Source organism: Lutra lutra, chromosome 9, assembly GCF_902655055.1.
Source record: "Lutra lutra chromosome 9, mLutLut1.2, whole genome shotgun sequence".
NCBI classification, from domain to species: Eukaryota; Metazoa; Chordata; class Mammalia; order Carnivora; family Mustelidae; genus Lutra; species Lutra lutra.
Genome location: NC_062286.1, coordinates 8,066,088 through 8,084,640, shown reverse-complemented (window position 1 = coordinate 8,084,640; position 18,553 = coordinate 8,066,088). Strand labels below are relative to the sequence as shown.

At 46.1% G+C, this 18,553-nt stretch overlaps 1 protein-coding gene across 9 annotated transcripts in view; it reads left to right on the top strand.

Annotated features, from left to right (window-relative positions):
- Window positions 1–12,236: 12,236 nt before the first annotated feature.
- Window positions 12,237–18,553, top strand: part of ROCK2 (Rho associated coiled-coil containing protein kinase 2) — a 144,888-nt gene continuing 138,571 nt past the window's right edge. For 7 of the 9 annotated variants that reach the window (XR_007129885.1, XR_007129884.1, XM_047744072.1 and 4 more), the window contains exon 1: window positions 12,237–12,824. Coding sequence is in view for 7 of the 9 variants with exons in the window: in XM_047744072.1 (XP_047600028.1) it covers window positions 12,684–12,824 (141 nt within the window). In the remaining 2 variants the exon portion in view is untranslated. The remainder of the gene's footprint in view (window positions 12,825–18,553) is intronic. The other 2 variants (XM_047744077.1, XM_047744076.1) reach the window with 1 other exon arrangement.

Here is an 18,553-nt window from a genome sequence, read left to right as displayed (position 1 = left end):
TGAAAAGTGCTGGGGAACATGTTAATAAATAAATTCTTAGTAAGGAATTTGGGGAGGGTCTGCAGAAGGGGTGGTGTTTGAGTAAAGTTTTGCGACATGAATAGGCTCTTTATAGGTAAATAAAGGGGAAGCTTTGGCAGACAGAGGGAACAAGGTGAACAAAGGCCGGGGGATGGGGGAGAAATGCATAGTTAATTGACAAAAAAGTGAGAGTATAAGCAGTAGAACTTCAGTTTTCCAGCATTTTTGACCTGAAATCTAGGACCCTTTGGGTAATATTCTTTTTTTTTTTTTTTAAGATTTTATTTATTTATTTGACAGAGAGAGATCACAAGCAGGCAGAGAGGCAGGCAGAGAGAGAGGAGGAAGCAGGCTCCCTGCCGAGCAGAGAGCCCAATGCGGGGCTCGATCCCAGGACCCTGAGATCATGACCTGAGCCGAAGGCAGCGGCTTAACCCACTGAGCCACCCAGGCGCCCCAGGGTAATATTCTTGCCTAGGACCTTGCCTTTTTTCTTTTCTTTCTCCAAGTTTTTGTCTCCATTTTTGTCACATTGGCACGCACAAAAATCATCAACTGTCAACTAATAATTCCACGGCTTTGGTCTTAAGGGCATACAGAGGAGAAGCGGGGAGGGGGGCTGTGAGTTAGTATGGGCCAGACCGAGGTGAGCCTTACCTGAACATGAGAAAGTCTGGATTTGCACCCACAAGGCAGCGTTTCCCAAAGCAGACTGGAGTTGCAGGGCTGAGGGCCATCGCTTGGAGTTACTAAAGAAAAGTCCTTTGGTCAAATATATCTTAGAAATATGCTGGGCTTGATAAGCCTGCACAGGTCTCTTTTCTCTGGAATCTTACTCAAGTGACACGTCTCGCAGGATGGGAGTTGCTTGGGGACATGCTCCCATAGCTCAACAAGGAGGTGTCATGCACATTTTTGAGCTGGAGAACACCAGTCACACTTTGGAATGACCACTGTGTGAGTCCTGCAGGGTGTGGACGAGTGGTCAGGGGGTCACCCCAGGAAGCACCCACTAGGGGCAAGGAGTCTTGTCCCTGGCAGGGCAGTGAGGCTGGCTCATGTCTAGATGACCCCCTCTCAGAGGCCCAGCTTGACTGCAGGCTGGTGCTGACACTCCTTATCATGTCTGGCCAAAGCCACACAGCAGGCCAAAACTGAGCAGCTGCCCCAGGTCTCCAGCCCCTGCACTCAGAGAGGCCACGCCCCGGACAGGACTCAGGCAGGCTGAAACCAAAGTCATGTAAGTTGTCTTGTGCCCTCCGAGGAATGCTGTTTTCAACAGAGTTGAAAGAGAGAGCAGTGGCATGGGAGCTGTAGGCCCCACCCGGGCAGGAGAGGCTTCTAGAACCCACCGTCGAGTCTGGCTCCTCTATGTAACCTATGGGCCGGATGTGGGACTTGATCCCATGACTCTAGGATCATGACCTAAGCCAAAGGCAAGCACTTAACCGACCTTGCCACCCAGGCATGTGTGCAACAGTTTTTAAAAAATCACTTTCCTTTGATTATCTTGCTTTTGACTTTCCTTTGAACAAACATTTTAAAAATGCAAGGAGAGGGTGCCTGGGTGGCTTAGTTGGTTAAGCATCTGCCTTCGGCTCTCGTCATGATCCTGAGGTCCTGGGATCAAGCCCCACATTAGGCTCCCTGCTCAGCAGGACGCCTGCTTCTCCCTCTCCCACTCCTTCTGCTTGTGTTCCCTCTCTTGCTGTGTCTCTCTCTCTCTGTCAAATAAATAAATAAAATCTTAAAAAAAATAAAATAAATTGCAAGGAGGCTCATGACAGGAAGGGGTCCCTTGCCAAGATTTGACCAGTGCCCAAGAGAACCCTTACCAAATGGTTTCCTCACTGAATAAATTTTCCTTCATCCTCAGTTTGACAAGTGACCTTCAGAGAAAGGACTCACAAAAGAGAGAAGGCAGCTGCCATCGGGAGAGGAAGATGGGGACTCTGGTGGCATTTGAGAGCGTTGAGCAGAGGAAACTTGAATCTGACTTCTCCTTTGGCTTCCGGGGCCTCGCGGAAGTCAGATTCCTTTTTGGAGTGTTAGTTCCTCAGCCTGATGCTCAAGGCCCCTTTGAGTTCCCACAGGCAACTTCTGTTTTGGCTACATGTTTCTTCCTGGTCATCCGCACTGACCAGCCTTTCCCTGCTTATAACCCTCAATTCTCTGCTTACTGGAGTGTCCGCTGTTTTGGTACTTACTGTGCTCTTCAAGTCTCTGTCTCTTCCCTGAGCGCGTCCCCAACTTCTCCAATTCAAGCTGTTTCTCTGGAATACTTAGCACTTGATAGGCTCTCCAAGCGAGATGGCTCCTTGGGGGTTATTAATGCTAATTTTTTTTGTTTTAGAGGAATGGAAATAGAGGCACAGAATGGGAAAATAATTCACCTGAGATCACACAATTAACAGAAGGAAAAACCGGGACTCAGTTTTCCTGATTCTTGACCCGTGACCATTTTTTCATATCTAGATAGTTTATGCTATGTATGACATTCACTTACCGATTAATAAGAATTCTAATAGGGGCACCTGGGTGGCTCAGAGGGTCAAAGCCTCTGCCTTCGGCTCAGGTCATGATCTCAGGGTCTTGGGATCGAGTCCCGCATCGGGATCTCTGCTCAGCAGGGAGCCTGCTTCCTCCTCTCTCTCTCTCCCTGCCTCTCTGCCTCCTTGTGATCTCTCTCTCTGTCAAATAAATAAAATCTTAAAAAAAGAATTATAATAACCTGTATTTTCATACCTAATGCATTAACATCTTGTCACTAACCCTGTAAGTATTTCTTCCATCCGTCTACCCAACCAGCCAGCCACCCGTCCATTCATTCATTTATTCAACTAGCAGTGTTTTTGAGGACCCATGGTCAAGCATGGTGCTAGATACTAAGTATTATTATTTCCACTTCATAATGGAAGAACTTGACACTCCGAGAAGTTCCACGACTTGCTCTACTTTACTGAATAAATTGGGTCCCAGTAGGGAACAGAATTGATTCATGTGGTTTCCACGAAGAAGCTCTTTCCGGAAGTGTACACAGGATTGAAGGAAGACAAGGGATATTGAAGGACCAGACTTCAGTGGCAGTGAGAAGTGAGGGCCACAAGGGTGAGGGGAGGACCCAATGTTCCCGGAGCCCAGTGAGAACGGGGTGCAGCAAGGGGCGGGGGACTGTGGGTGTTGGGTACTGAGCTGCTGTGAGAGGACGGGCCAGGGTGGAGGTCCCAATCTCTTTCCAGGGACCCACCCCCTTGGTCTGAACCCAGCCAGAAAACACACGGAAAGGGAACCCAGGGGAGGGTGGCTCACGGAGGTCAGCCCCTGGGGCACAGAGCAGGGTAGACAATGAATTTGGAACCAGCAGAAGTACCCTGTCTAATGCCCCGATGCAGAGGGGGGGAGCTGGGACGTCAGCTCTGCCTTCAGACTGCAAATCCTTCATTTGCAAATCATTCTGACGTTGACGACACAGGGTTCACGAGGAGCGCGAGGAGCTGCGGTGGAAAAAGCCTTGAGAGCAGGTCCCGAGAGCCCGCTCACACCTTTCGAGGCACGGGGAGGAGTGCCGGTGCCCCAGTCACGGTCATGTTGTTGGGGAAGCGAGTGTGCATCATAGCTGAGGGCTGGGGCCTCACAGGCTCCGGGAATCTGCACCATTTCCGACAGCAGAGCGGTGATGCCCGCGTCTGGCTTCCAGAACATCCCCGCTCCGCTGAGCCCTTCCTGACACTCTGCTCTCCGCTCTGGCCGCGAAGTCTCAGACCCCTTCCGAGACTGGTGGCTCACACCTTCCCTGTGTCATGGTGACAGAGTGAGAGCTGTTGAGGTTTGGACGGCTTTATCTTACAGGTTCTGCTGGGCGACAGCAAACAATGATTGCGTGTCAACAGCCCAGCCCTGTTCAAACACTGTCAGTAAGAATGTCAACAAGAAATGGAAAGATTTGAAGACTGTGCTCATTGGCATTCAGCCTCTGGGGGTTGCCACGAGATACTTCTTTCTCTTTCTTTCTTCTGTCCCCCATACCGCACCTAGAAAAGTGCACAAGGATCACAAAGGACTATCCTATCGCTTGCTTCTCTTTTTCTTTTCTTTTTTTTTTTTAATTCATCCATTTTGATCTATGTTAAAGTAAACTTACAGCATTTAGATGCAATAGTCTATCTTTGTTACTTCACTGATGAGTCCTAGCGAAACCTGGAGGTCATGCTTGACATCTCCTTCCTCTCCTCTTCAATGCCCAGGACAGGAGCTGGCAACTGTGGCAGGACTTGAGAGAAAAGACTCTGACTGTGCCCCAGGAGTCCTATTTGTGTCCCCTCACATGCATGTCCCTGTTTTAACACTGAAATAAATTCTGCAGGGGTTTTACAGATGGAGCAGTGGAGTTTAGCTAGGTTAAGTGACTCGCCTGAGGTCACACAGCCCCTAAGCAGTGGCACTGAAGCCCCCATCTCATGTGTCCAACTTTTATGTCCCCCACTGGGTTTTGCAGACTTTTTCTTTTTCTTTTTTTTTGTTTTCTTTTTCTTTTTTTCTTTTTTCTTTTTTTATTTCTCACAGATACAGGAGAAAAATGGGCCCTCTCTCCAGTGGTGATCAGAACAAGGATCTGACAGTGCTTCCAGATTCTCCTGCTTCCAAGAATGACTACAGAAAGTACCTAGAGAGATGGCCACAAAGACTCCCGCAGTCATGAGGGGTTGGGGGCAGGTAGGCTAAAACCTGACCAGGCTGAACTGCGGTGTTTTGGAAGAACAAGTGTTTTCTGTCTACTAGTTGTGGCCCCATTGTTTCCACATACACAAGTGACCAACTATAAGCCTGTCTATTATGAAATGCCCTGATTTGTTTAAAAAAAAAAAAAAAAAAGTTTTCCCTTGAGCTCAGCCAGGCCTGCCTGCTTCTCCCTGACCCCTAGGTTTTCCCAGGTTTTATGCATCCTTTTAGACCTCTTTGGGATTATTCCTTTCTCATGAACCTTCCCTGATCCCTGTCTGGATGAGGCCTCCTGTTCTAATTCTCTTGGAATCTTATAATTTTCCTTTGTAGCTCTTGTCACATCTTTAATGACTTATTTTATGATTATTCATGTCATAGTTGTCCCCTCCATCATCTCAGAAGCCTAAAAAGTGTCCACAGAGATTGTTTCTCTGCTGTTCACTGCTGTGTGACCAGTACATAAATACCTTTGTTGAAACTCCAAATAGATACATCAAATGAATAAATGAATCAATGACAGAAACAACGCCTGGGATCCTTTCGGCTTCTGAGGAGTGCAAAGGAACCAGCTTCTGCGGACCACCTCTTCAACAGGTCGGATGCTGAATGAGCGTTCTCTTAACCTGTTCTCATGAAAACCCCAAGAAAGGAGCACACAGGGAGGAAAGGATGGAGCTGGGTGCAGTGAGGTTTCTGCGGCTCTGCTCAGTGCGCTCTCATGGAGTCTGCTGCCCTCGGCCTCATGGCCTGTCCAAAGATGCGGACCAGCCTGCAGTCCGGCCCCCACCACCCTGACTCCCAGTGGCCCACCTCCTCGGCCTTCACTTCACGAAGGCCCGACCTCCTTCAGGGACCCAAGCAGCAACTGGGCTATTACAAGAGCAGCCTTAGCAATCAAAGGGCCACTCTAAGGGCCAGGAAGTTGAAAGTGGTTTCTCATTTCACAATAAGCCGGGCTTTTGCGGAAACTGAGTGTCAGCCCTGTATTCTAATGACTGATCACTTCACAGTTTTCTTCTTTGTATGCTTTGTAGGCTTTTAATTACTCACAATCGTAAACCACCTAATTACAAACGGTGGCCTGTGGATTGCGAAAATGTCTCCCCAACTGGCCTCCTTCCACTTTACTTCATCGTACCGCAGCAGAGTCCCAGGTGCCAGCCCCATTGTGTCCGTAATTAGTGATGAGTTCCCCAGTGACCACCATAGGGGTGACAGAATGGGCGGAATGGATGGTGGCCTCTGCCAGGACCTTCAGTTACAGCGAGTCCTGGAGGACAGCTCTGGCTTAGTGACATTACCCAGCATGTGAGGACAGACTCTAGGCCTTTCCTGCCCTGGTGTCAACGTATCTTCTCTGCTGTCCTTCTAACCAGGCAGGTGCCTATGCTCTAGTCATTACTTATTTTCCCTTTTAGTTATTTCCTAGTTTCCCCCACCTGTCCTTGTTTTGCTTGGAAGACTGCTCTCTCTCTCTGTTTCTGAACCGCATGGAATTTTAAGGCCCCAGGTCACATGCACCCCCCTTTTCCCGATCCCCTGCTAGAAGATACCCCTTGCTCCAGGATCCCTTGTTCTCTTGGTGTATTACTTGTGAATGTCTTCAGGCAGTTACCTTTCTGGAATTACAATTATTTGTGGGGTTTTTGGGTATATATACATTGATCCAACCATCTGGTCATTAAACAAACATGGAGTACCTATTCAATTACCATTTCTTCATTGCAAACTCTAAGTAGGAAGAATCCATACCCAGCCCCTCTGTGTACCTGCTGAAGAACCAGCACAATGCTTAAGTTTAATTTAGAAGGAAAGCACAACATAGGGGACTGGGTTGGAAGATGTGTGACTTCCGAGGTGGTTGGTGCTGGGCAGACTGGAATGGAAAGGACAGGGAGGTGGAATGGCACCAGCAAAGCTCAGAGGTGGGGATGGTATGGTTTCTTCTGGGAACAGTGTGCCATGTATGGATTCACATTTGCTGGACCAACGCGTTTTGAAGAATGGAATGGTAGGAAAGGACACTTTACATGGTGGATGGCAAATGATGGGAAGTCACTAATTTACTCTAGACACACAACAGACCCATTCTGGGGGATGTTAAGACCACCAAAAAAAAAAAAAAAAAATAAAGGCATCGTTTTCTTTGAGTAGGTAAGGCAAACACCTTGCTAAGTATTTTATTAAAAGCTACAAGGCATCCAGAGCTTAGGAAGAGTCGAGCCCTTCATTCAAAAACAGAAAGAAGATGGTTAGGAGCTTGGTGGATGGAAAAGAAGGGATGACATTCCACATGGATGGAAATTTGCTTAACCAAGGAGTGAAGAAGAGAAGAGCCAAGTATGTTCAGTTTGGACAAAAAGAAGGAGGATAGTGGAAGAAAAGCTTCGAAATGGAGGTTGTGGACACCTTGCAGAAAGCCCCAGCTTCCAGGCTGAGGATTTCCTGCATAACCACAGAAAAATCCCATGAGATTTTTGAGCAGGGAAATCTGTAAAGCATACCTGAGGCCACTTCTAGCTCACTCATGGGGAAAAGAAGATTGCCACATAAGACATCTAGGTCTCTTGCCAAACTGGCAGGACCAGGATTGAAGCTGAGCTTTCCAGGGAGCAGGTGAGCTTTCCATTTCTTGGGACAACTCTTCTCAAACATACACACGTAGATATTTTGGAGTGACTTACCATTTACCTCCAAGTATGCTTTTGAGCCGTGACCAGCTTTATTCTCCTCTGACTATCTTCCATAGTATACTGGTGAATAATTTGTCTTGGACGCATCCAGTATCTTTCATCTGGAGATCTTAAGGAGACTTAATGACAACCAAGCTTCATTATTTCTGTTTTGTGTATGAGGAAACTGACTCACAGAGGATACAGCAATTTTCTCATTCATGCTGTGAGTTATTACCAGAACCATGAATGAAATTTAGGATGAAACCTTATTTCATAAACCATTAAAGCCTGTATCCTTTATAGGAGTGGAGTTTACTATAATAATGACACCTTTGTGTTGAGAGTTCATTCCTTTATTCTGTGATTAAATCTTGACTTATGTGGGGCAGAAGCACCTCACTACAATGACAGCTTGAGTTATTCTGCAATGCAAAGCAAGATGGGAAACGTTGTTGTGTGTTTTGGTGATGCCCAGACCATTCAGAGCTTATGGTTTTCATCCATCACTCCATTTATTAATTTATTCACTTCATTATCATATGTCTGAGTCCCTATTACATCATCTAGAAAATGGGCAGAGTAATATTACCATTAGCAAAAGGCTGTTTTGATAAGATAATTTCTAGAATGCATATTGTCTAGCACATAGTAAGCCCTTACTCACAATAATTATTTTCTTCAAACAAGTAATTCCAAGTACCCCATGGGAAGACAAAAAAATGGTTCTTTTATAGCCCTATTTATGGGTGGAGAGGGCAAGGTTGCTTCTGAAGGGTAGATTAATTCTTGGGGAAGAGGCAGATCCCTCAGATTAAAAACTGGAACAGAGCAGATGGGTCTCAGGTAGACCAGAGAGGGGTTCTCTGAGTTTGGACTATGAAGTATCAGGAGAGCTAGGAAGGTACTGCTGGGTAGTGGATGTTAAATTGACACGAACCACTTAGAAATGGGCTGGGAATGAAGAGACAGAGAAAAGAAATATAGACAAAATTCAGATAAAATGGGGTGGAGTTCCTAAGTCCTACACATCTACCTAGTTATGGTAGAATCAACGCCTTATACACTGATAGGCCAGCCTGTTTAAATTCCCTACATTCTGTTTATTTCCCTGTTACTCTTCTTTCATATCGAACACAATTTTTGTCCAAGTTCCTACCTGTCACATCAGTGCTCAGGATATGCCGGAGACAGTGTTTAGAAGGAAGTAGCCAAACCTGGATGGAGCCACAGAGTAGTAGGAACACCTCTGAGAAGCGCAGATACAGGGAGAGCCTCTTTCTGTGGCTCCCTGGGGATGAGATGAGTTTGATGTTATCAGGAAACTCATTTCAGAGAGCTCCTTGCAGTTTCAGTCTTTTGTGTGCCCTAAAAACCGGGTTTAAAATCTCTCCCAGTTCAGACACCAAATGCAGAAACTGTTAAGAAAAATGTTGATAGATTTCATTTCATAAAAGGTAAAAAATTCATGTGACAAAAAACACCAAAACCAAAACCAAAACTGAATGACAGGCAACAGATTGGAAGAAAATATTTGCCACTCTAATACGTTTTAACATTATATTATAATAAGGAATTTCCATAATGTACAAAGATCTCCTCTAAATCAGTAAGGAAGGGGCGCTTGGGTGGCTCAGTAGGGTAAGCCTCTGCCTTTAGCTCAGGTCATGATTTCAGGGTCCTGGGATCGAGCCCCGCAGCGGGCTCTCTGCTCAACAGGGAGCCTGCTCCCACCCCCCCATCTCTCTGTCTGCCTCTCTACCTCCTTGTGATCCAATGGACAAAAGGTATAAACAGGTAAATTCAGAAGAAATAGAAACACAAAATATTCATCTTCAGTAGTAATGACAGGACTACAAACGAAAAGCAGCTGTCATTTTGTTTGCCCATCAGATTGGCAAAAATTAAAAAAAGCTTATAGTAGTGAATTCTGGCACATGTAAAGGGATATTCAGAGTTTCTTCTGATAGTGAGAATGTAAACTGGTGTAGTCTTTTTAAAGGAGAGTGTGACAGTATCTCTCACTACTTAAGGTATGCCTACCCATCAATACAACAGTTTCAAGTCTAGGAACCTATGCCATCAAAGTATGTCTACACGAGGGCAAGAATACAAGGATATCAACTGTAACAATGTTTGAGACACTGAAAAAAATACTAACATCTAACATTTATTAGGGCCAGCACTCTTCTAAGCACTTTGTAACAGATGATATAAGGAAGCCGAGACTACAGCTAGGGTGTAGAAACAGCGGGATTTTAGCCTAGTTTGTCTCCAGAGTCTGCTATTAACTCCATTGCTAAGAGATAGAAAATAAAGGTCTGGTATATCTGTACCATGAAATACAGTATAGCAGTTCAAAAGAATGAGGTTTATAGACATGGAGACCAAAGACATATTATTAAGGGAAAAAATTCAACTTGCAAAAGACTATAAGGTCAGATGTATGGGAAAAAAGATACATTTGTGTGTATATAAAAATACATACGTATGAGAATAAGATAAAGGCCTTGACTTGGCAAGAGAATTCCTGTGCTGGTGTGTAGGGAGACTTGAGAGATTGATTTTTTGACGCATGTTTTTACCTGTGGTTTCTTTTAACGTTTACAAGAATGCATTTGTGCGGGGCGCCTGGGTGGCTCAGTGGGTTAGGCCACTGCCTTCGGCTCAGGTCATGATCCCAGGTCCTGGGTTCGAGCCCCACATCGGGCTTTCTGCTCAGCAGGGAGCCTGCTTCCTTCTCTCTCTCTGCCTGCCTCTCTGCCTGCTTGTGATTTCTCTCTGTCAAATAAATAAATAAAAATCTTAAAAAAAAAAAAAGAATGCATTTGTGCGTTATTTTGGTAAAAAAAAAGAATTGTTGGGTAGAACAAAAAAATAAATACTAAAGCAAAAACGGTTTAACTCATATCAAGAGATCAGTTTTTTTTCCTATGTAGACTATGGCGCACATCTTGGTTAACAATCTTCTACGGTATGGCCTTTCCTAGTATATGCAGAAGATGCCTTTTCTCTGTATCTTGCTGATCACCACCTGTTCTTTTGAAATAAGGTGTTTATGTCCAGTATTTAGGACCATGGCTCCCTGTTAGCCCACCACGCTCCATAAAAATATACAGCCAGTTATTGAAAAATTAATTTGGAACCTGAGAATCACCTGGTCATCCTTTTGCTTTGCGTATTGTATTATCTTCAGGGAAAAGGATCTATAATCCTTTTTAGGACTGATTTTAGGACTGACTGATTAACTTGCTACTTTTACAAGGTTACAGCTTTGGAACTCAGCTGCAGATCTCTGTGAGCTTATCTCTGACATGCTAGTGGGAAGAGCTCTTGAGATTCTTATTACTTAATGGAGAGTAGATTAGAGCTTTTTTACAGTGGTCCAGCTAAGTAGTTTCTCAATTTTTGAAATTTTAATGCTCTCTTAAGCACCTTTATAGAAAAAAAAAATTCTTCACTTAAAAACAACCGTATTCTCTTGTTCTTGCAGCTGCTCATTTTACATAGTTTTTAGTGGATACAAACTATTTTCTATCTGTTGTTCATGTAACCCTACTTCCAATACATCTTTTCAGCTACTTGCCAAAATTTCAGGCATTTGACATAAATCCAACATACCTGCCGGGATTCTGTTAATGTGACAGAGATTGCTTGGATTATCCCCCAACCGTTGGACAGCTGGGCCCCTTCCCAGGTTTTGGTCATTAAGAACATTCTGAACAGCCCCGCTATAAACATCTTTATGCAAGTTCTCCGCTCCCCTTTCCACCCTGGATTATTTCCTTAGACATGGACTTCCTTAAATGGATTTACTGGGTCAAAGGGGCTCAGTGAACAACTTCATAGCTCTTGGCACATATTTTTCAGATTGCGCCCTGGGTGGATCTGACCAATGGCACTGGCCGCAAGAGGGTAGGAATGCGGAGGAGCAGCCCCTATAACCGCTCTTCTTCCGTCCCCCAAAAGGCAAGGACCCGGAGAAGGCCTGCGGATGGAAGCCTTTTTCCATCGCCCTCTTATCCTCTTCCTCCTGATCAGTGTTTATGCCCCGGCTGGGAGAAGACAGCTGCGGACCAGCACGAAGGTTTTCGGCTTCCAGGACTTCTGCCCTGGGGCTGAAGCAACTCTTCCCGGCCCTCCTCGCCGGGACTAGGGGTCCAGTTTCCGACTCCCATGGCACACTCCTCCAGCCTTTCCACTAAAACCTTCCCGGCCCAGGCAGGCCCCTCGCCAGCGCAGAGCCCAGCAGGCGAGGGCAGCGGCTGGCGGTCGCTATTATTTTGGCGCGGGTGATGCAAGGCCCGCATAGCTGCGCGCTGAGTCAGCGGGGGCGGGCCGACCCATCCCCCTCCAACCTTCCCCGACCCCCCGGGCGCGGCGGCGGCGGCGGCGGAACCGGGCAGTGGGGGTGGGGGGCCGGCCCTCGAGTCCACGGAGTCGCCCTCCCGGGCAGGGTCAGGCGGGAGCAGGGTCGCGAAAGACCCCAGCCCCGGGCGCGCTCTCCCCTTCCCCCCGCTGGAGCGAGGCGGATCAAGCGAGGCGGTCACCGCGCGCCCGGCCGTTTGCCCTCGGAGAACTCAAAGAGGGGGAGGAGGAAGCGGGGAAGGAAGGAGGATCCAAAAGGAGAAACGCGAAGCGGGACCCGCGGGAGGAAAAGGAAAAAAATGGACAAGGGGCGACAGGAGGCGGAGGCCGGCGGGCGGGGGCGGCGGCGCGCGCGGCGGGGCGGGGCGAGCGGGGGCGCGCGCCGGCGGCCGCGGCCCGAGGGGCTTGTGGGTAGCGGCTGCGCGCGGCCGGAGACGGGAGCCGTGCGGGAGCGTGTGAGGGGAGCGGGCTTGTGGGACCGAGGCTGCCCCGGCGAGCATGGGGGCGGGCTGGCGGTGGCCGTAGTTGTCCGAGCCCGGGCTTCAGCCTCTCGGAGCGCCAGAGGGCGGGGCGGCCCACCCCGGCGGTGGCCGCGCCGCTTCCCCGCTCCCGCCCTCGAAGTCCTGAGGGAGCTCGCGGCGGACGAGCGGACCGGGCGGCGCGAATCTGACTGAGGGGCGGGGACGCCGTCTGCTCTTCGCGGCTCCCGGCCGGGCCGGGCGGCCCCCCGGGACCACCCCAGGCCCCGGACAGGCGCTGAGAGCCGAAGCCGGAGCTCGAGGCGGGCGGTGGGCCGTGGCGGAGCCCCGCCCGGAGCCGGCGGTTCGGGGGCGGCGCTAGGCCCCGAGGCGCCCGGGCCGGAGCGCGGGGAGCGGGAGTGCGGGGCCGGGCGGCGGCGGCATGAGCCGGCCCCCGGCGACGGGGAAAATGCCCGGCGCCCCCGAGGCCGTGCCGGGGGACGGGGCGGGCGCGAGCCGCCAGAGGAAGCTGGAGGCGCTGATCCGAGACCCTCGCTCGCCCATCAACGTGGAGAGCTTGCTGGTAGGTGGCCGGGGCCCGGGCGCCCTCCCCGCTCCCGTGGCGCCTGCCTCAGATCCCCCTCTGTGCCCACCCACCCGTGGGAGGGAGGTCTCGCCCCACCCCGTCCCGCTTCCGGCAGCCGGGCCCGGGTGGGAGGCCGGAGACTTCTGCGACCAAGTTCCAGCAGTAGAGACCCGCGTTTGGTCCTTCCCCTTCTCCCTCCTGGAGCGGGTGTCATCCCCGGCTGCCTCCGTCTCGGAGCCCTGGGAGGAAACACCCCTCTTCTCCTTCCCGCCTCCTCCCTCGCCTTGGGGAGGTCGGGAGCAGGATTTGCGGTCTTAGATTCACCGGACTAGGCAGTTTGGAAGAAGGGCATGCTGCGTGGGGACGTGGGTCGAAGAGGGAAACCTGATGCTCTCCCTGTTGGGAGTACCCACCGGGGGTAGATGACAAAGCGCCAGAGCCCAAGAATCGGTCTGAATTGTCGAGGAGAACAAATCTCTTCTTTTCATTGCGTCTCTTTCTTAAGGCAGGCTGTGGAATTCAAAGTAATCACTTCGTGAAGGCTGCGAGTTGGCTCTTGCTCACGAAAGGAGTATGTTTCACGAATTAGAGATGCACCAGAGGATGCCTTCTTATTTCTTATTTTTGTTAGGATGGACGATTGTATTTCACAGTGTAGTGTGCAGTAGGGATGTATTTATGGGAAAAGGGGGTGCGGATGGCTACCCCTGGGAGGAGAAGGAAGTGGAAAAGATGCTCTGGATATTCACTTAACTCGGGAGGGCTAGAATTTGTGTGGGTGATTCTCTACCAGAACTCCTGTGCAGTCCTCGCGGCTGGGAGAGAGCTAGTGACTGTATGCTGAGAAAAACTGCGTCTCCTCCCTTGCCAGTGATTAACTGACTTTTCTTCAGAAGTCATTGGTTTTCCTTTGAGGTTTCTGGAATCATTTGCAGAGTGACTCAGTGGTGTTTGGCCAAAGTGCAGGAATCTCTGTACCATGAGCAGAACGTGGTGAGGTACTGTGTTCTGTCGGAGGCCTTTGGCGATGTCTTTCTCGGCTTTTCGCATTCGCGTGTTGTTTGTGTGTTCTCATGGCGTGGTGACACCCTGCTCCCTCTTTAGCAGTCTTCATCTGGGCGTAGGACTGGTTGCATGGAGGGCATAACTTCTAGGCCAAAACAGAGACTCCGGGCTTCACTCCCAACATTTCCACTTTGGTATTTTGCTAGCAAAACTTTGACCCAAGGCCAGAAAGTTCAGTTAAAAATAGTACCGCAAGTATTCATCAGGTTCAGATTCAATCCCAGATTGAATTTTTTTGCGGCACTTTTTTACTGCACTTTCATCTCGTGGGTCTTTACTGATGTTAATTACAATTATTCGGGTTATTCTGTGCAGGATATCGGAATATCCTAAGCTAATTATTCCTGTAATATGTTCATCCATTCTGTTTTGTTAAAGTATTTTCTAAATTATTAAAATGAAGGCTGTTTTTAAAAGTGAAACATTACACGTTTAGTAAACCGTTTGGTCCATCCATTTATTGAGTGCTCAAAACAGCCAAGACACTTTACACTTTAGTTAAGGTGATGTATTGTTGGTGTGAGAATTGACATTAGATGTTGCTGACTGGGCAGACTCTGCTATTGCTGTTTTTAGTTCATTAAATATTGTGGTTCCGAGTTGAAGTAAATCTTACCAGACCAAAAATTGTCCCTTACTCTTTTCCTTGGAACAAGGTTGCACTGCTTCTATTGCAAATTGATGAGCTGAAAAATTTTTAAAGCTGTGTTATAGTAAGTTAGCTTTAAATTATGTGTATTGGACAGAATAGTAGAATGAGTTTGGCTTTTTTGTGCTAACATTTACCTAAAATTTACCATTTTAACCATTTTTAAGTGTTCAATTCAGTGGCATTAATTACATTCGTGTCATTGTGCAACCATCTCCACTATCCATTTCCAGAAATTTTTGTCTTTCCAAACAAACTCCATGAATTAATGTTTTTAAAAATTAATTAATTTTTAAAAATAAACATATAATGTATTTTTATCCCCAGGGGTACAGGTGTGTGAATCGCCAGGTTTACACACTTCCATGAATTAATCTTTACAAGACTGTTATAAAAACATATTTCCTGAAATACTAATGAAATAATGGCTGAGATCACTTTAAAGATTTGATGCCTTGTGATTTCGCCTGTGCATCACAGTTGATCATCGTTAGCATTTCTTCTGGTTTTACTCTAGAAAATAAGTATTTTTTCTTAACCGAGAAAACTTAAGTAATATAGTCAAATAAAAACACAGCCATGAGTATTAGTTACTTCATTTAGCAGCTCAGAAAGTACCATTTAAAATTCTATACCAAGATGACAAAAGTATGAAGATGAAATATACCAGAAATTACTGTAGAATTATTCTTAGAAGGTAAAACTCTCTTTGTAGGAAAAAAATGTTAGGTGAGATTACATGCAAAGTGCTTAGCTCAGTGCTTGGTCATAGTAGTGCTATTTCGTTTAGCTCATTTCTGTGTGCAGTTAGCATAGTTAATTGCTCTAAGTTTCCTTTGAAAAGGAAAATGGTTTTATTGGCAACCATTTCTTGCTATATAATTTTGAGTGTGTAGCATTATAATTTGTACTTGTCATCAGAAAAGTGCTAGCAGTCATCAGGCATGGGTAAAGCTGGATTCTAAGACTGTGTCAGTGTTAAAGCCCTAAATTGGTTTTTTTTCTCTGCAGATGCTCCTTGCTTTACATAGGTCCTTAAATTAACCTGAAGAGAGTATATCCCTTTTGTGGTTACAGATTATGGGCTGCTTGGTATTATTTAAAAATAGGTTTTGTTTTGTTTTTTAAAGATTTATTATTGGAGAGAGAGAGAGTATGGGCCGGGCCGGCGGGGTGGGGTGGGGGCGCAGGGGGACTCCCGGACAGGGGCAGAGGGAGAGGAGAGAATCCCAGGCAGACTCCATGGAGCACAGTGTCTGACCAGGCTCGATCTCATGACCCTGAGATTTCAACCTGAGCCAAAACCAAGGGTGGGACGCTTAACTGACTCTGCCACCCAGGCTCCCCAAAAATAGAGTTTTGGGAGAGGTTTGTTTCTGTAATACTTTTTCTGAGGGGAGGGACTTGAGTGGTATGCTTTTGCAGGATTTGAAACTTTTTGGTAAACACCCATGTTTTGTTCTCAAGACTCAACTTCTCATATGCTTTCCCAAATAATATGGTAAAAAGAACTGTGCTTTAATATTATGCCAGAGAGATGTGTTTCTTTCTATCTTTTTTAAGATTTTATTTTTTAAGTAATCTCTACAACCAGCATGGGGCTTGAACCTACAACCTTGAGATCAAGAGTTGCAGGCTTTACTGACTGAATCAGCCAGGTGCCCCTGAAGTTCTTTCTAAAGATCTGTGCCTTTGGGTTTTGATGTGTTTTCCTGAAAGAGTAAATGGTTATAATAACCTGGGATCAGGCTTGAGTAAACTGTTACTTAAGACTGGTGTTGGGCTCCTGGATGGCTCAGTCGTTAAGCGTCTGCCTTTGGCTCGGATCATGATCCTAGGGTCCTGGGATTGAGCCCCTGCTTCTCCCTCTCCTACTCCCCCTGCTTATGTTCCCTCCCTCACTGTGTCTGTCTCTGTCAAATAAATAAATAAAAACTTAAAGAAAAAGACTAGTGTTGATGGGGAAGGGTGGTTAAAATTTTATTTATGAATTTCAGTGACTTGAAATACAAAAGTGCTTTATTTGATTGATTTCATTATGCCAGTAAACTGTATGAAAATGCTTCTTATCACAGTGCTTAGATTTCAGCTTGGTACTGGTTATCTGCCTAATTAAAATTTTATGTATATTTTTTCTACCGTTTAATAAGGATGAATATTATAAAGATAGAATAAAAATTGAGAAGTTGTTTTATACATGTTTTTCTTTTGCAAAATAAAAGTTGCGTGTTTATAGTATAAATGGGATTACTTTACTTTAAAACTGGTGTTTTGGGGCACCTGGGTGGCTCAGTGGGTTAAAGCCTCTGCCTTTGCCTCAGGTCGTGATCCCAGGGTCCTGGGATCGAGCCCTACATAGGGCTCTCTGCCTGCCAGGGAGCCTGCTTCCCCATCTCTCTCTTCCTGCCTCTCTACCCACTTGTGATCTCTATCTGTCAAATAAATAAATAAATAAAAATCTTAAAAAAAAAAAAACAAACCTTGTGTTTTGATGATCATTAAAGACAATGAATTAGCTAGAGAGGTTTAAAAAAGTGATGTATGGAATTTGCTTTGAACCTCTTTGAAACCTCTTTGAACCTCTTTGAAAGTACAGGTCCACAGTACCTCACCCACAATTTTGCTATATAAAGAATCCTGAAAACCAAGTTTTGGTAAAACTTACCTGATTGTAACATCTGACCTGATCTGATGTTAGAATAATTATAATCACTGTGTCCCTCTTGGTATAATTGGAATAGCTTTCCTTGGAGAAATATTAATGTGTTTGATTTCAGGGTGACAGCAGATTTGCAGGAGGACTTTTAGGAATGTACTTAATATGGTATATGTACTTTATTACCATTCTAAAATCCAGGAAATTCTTTTTTTTTTTTTTTAAAGATTTTATTATTTATTTGTCATAGAGAAGCGAGAGTGAGCACAGGCAGACAGAGTGGCAGGCAGAGGCAGAGGGAGAAGCAGGCTCCCTGCTCTTTTTTTTTTTTTTTAAAGATTTTATTTATTAGAATGAGAGAGAGAGAGAGAGAGCATGAGAGGGGGAAGGTGAGAAAGAGAAGCAGACCCCCTGCTGAGTAGGGAGCCTGATGTGAGACTCCATCCTGGGACTCCGGGATCATGACCTGAGCTGAAGGCATTCGCTCAACCAATTGAGCGACCCAGGCGCCCCAAAATCCAGAAAATTCTGAATTCAGAAACATCTTGCCCCAACGTAAGGCCAGTGTAGACTTATATACATCTCAGACACTGTTGTTATAAAGAAATAGTGAATAATCTTGAAACCTAAATTGTTGTTTTGAGTCATGATCCAGTAGTCCTCTTTTCCCATTTTGAATTCTGAAATATTCTAAATATTAAGAGAATATAGCATGCAAATAATAATTATGAAACATAAAAAAAATTCATGAAATCACTGCTCAATTTAATGAACAGAACAGTAGCCTGTTAGAGTTACCATGTGTTGCTGCTGCTTGATCAGTCTTCATGCATTCTCTCATGTTACCCTGAAATTTTTTAAAAAGATTTGTTTATTTGAGAGAGAGTGAGTGTGCATGAGCAAGGGAGAGGGAGAGAATCTCAAGCAGACTCCTTGCTGAGCACAGAGCCCAATGTGGGCCTTGATCTCATGATCCTGAGATCATGATCTAAGCTGAAATCAAGATTCAGACACTGAACTGAGCCTCCCAGGCGCCGGCCCCCGAAATTTTTTTTATTATTCCCTTGCTTTATTTTATAGATAGAGTACCACATTTGTATGTATCTCTAAACAGTACTGTTTAGTTCAACTTACTTTTTTAGCTTTAAAAAAGGTTAACATTTGTATTGCGTACTACATTCTTCTGTGACTTGCTTTTTTCAGTTAAATTCTAAGATACACCCACATTGTGGTTTCATTTTCACTGCTTTCATAAACTGCAGAATATTGTTCCAGTCGACTTGATGGATATTTAGATCGTTTTTCTTTTCTGCTGTTTTGGACAGAATTGTTGTGAACATTACTGGAGCCCATGTG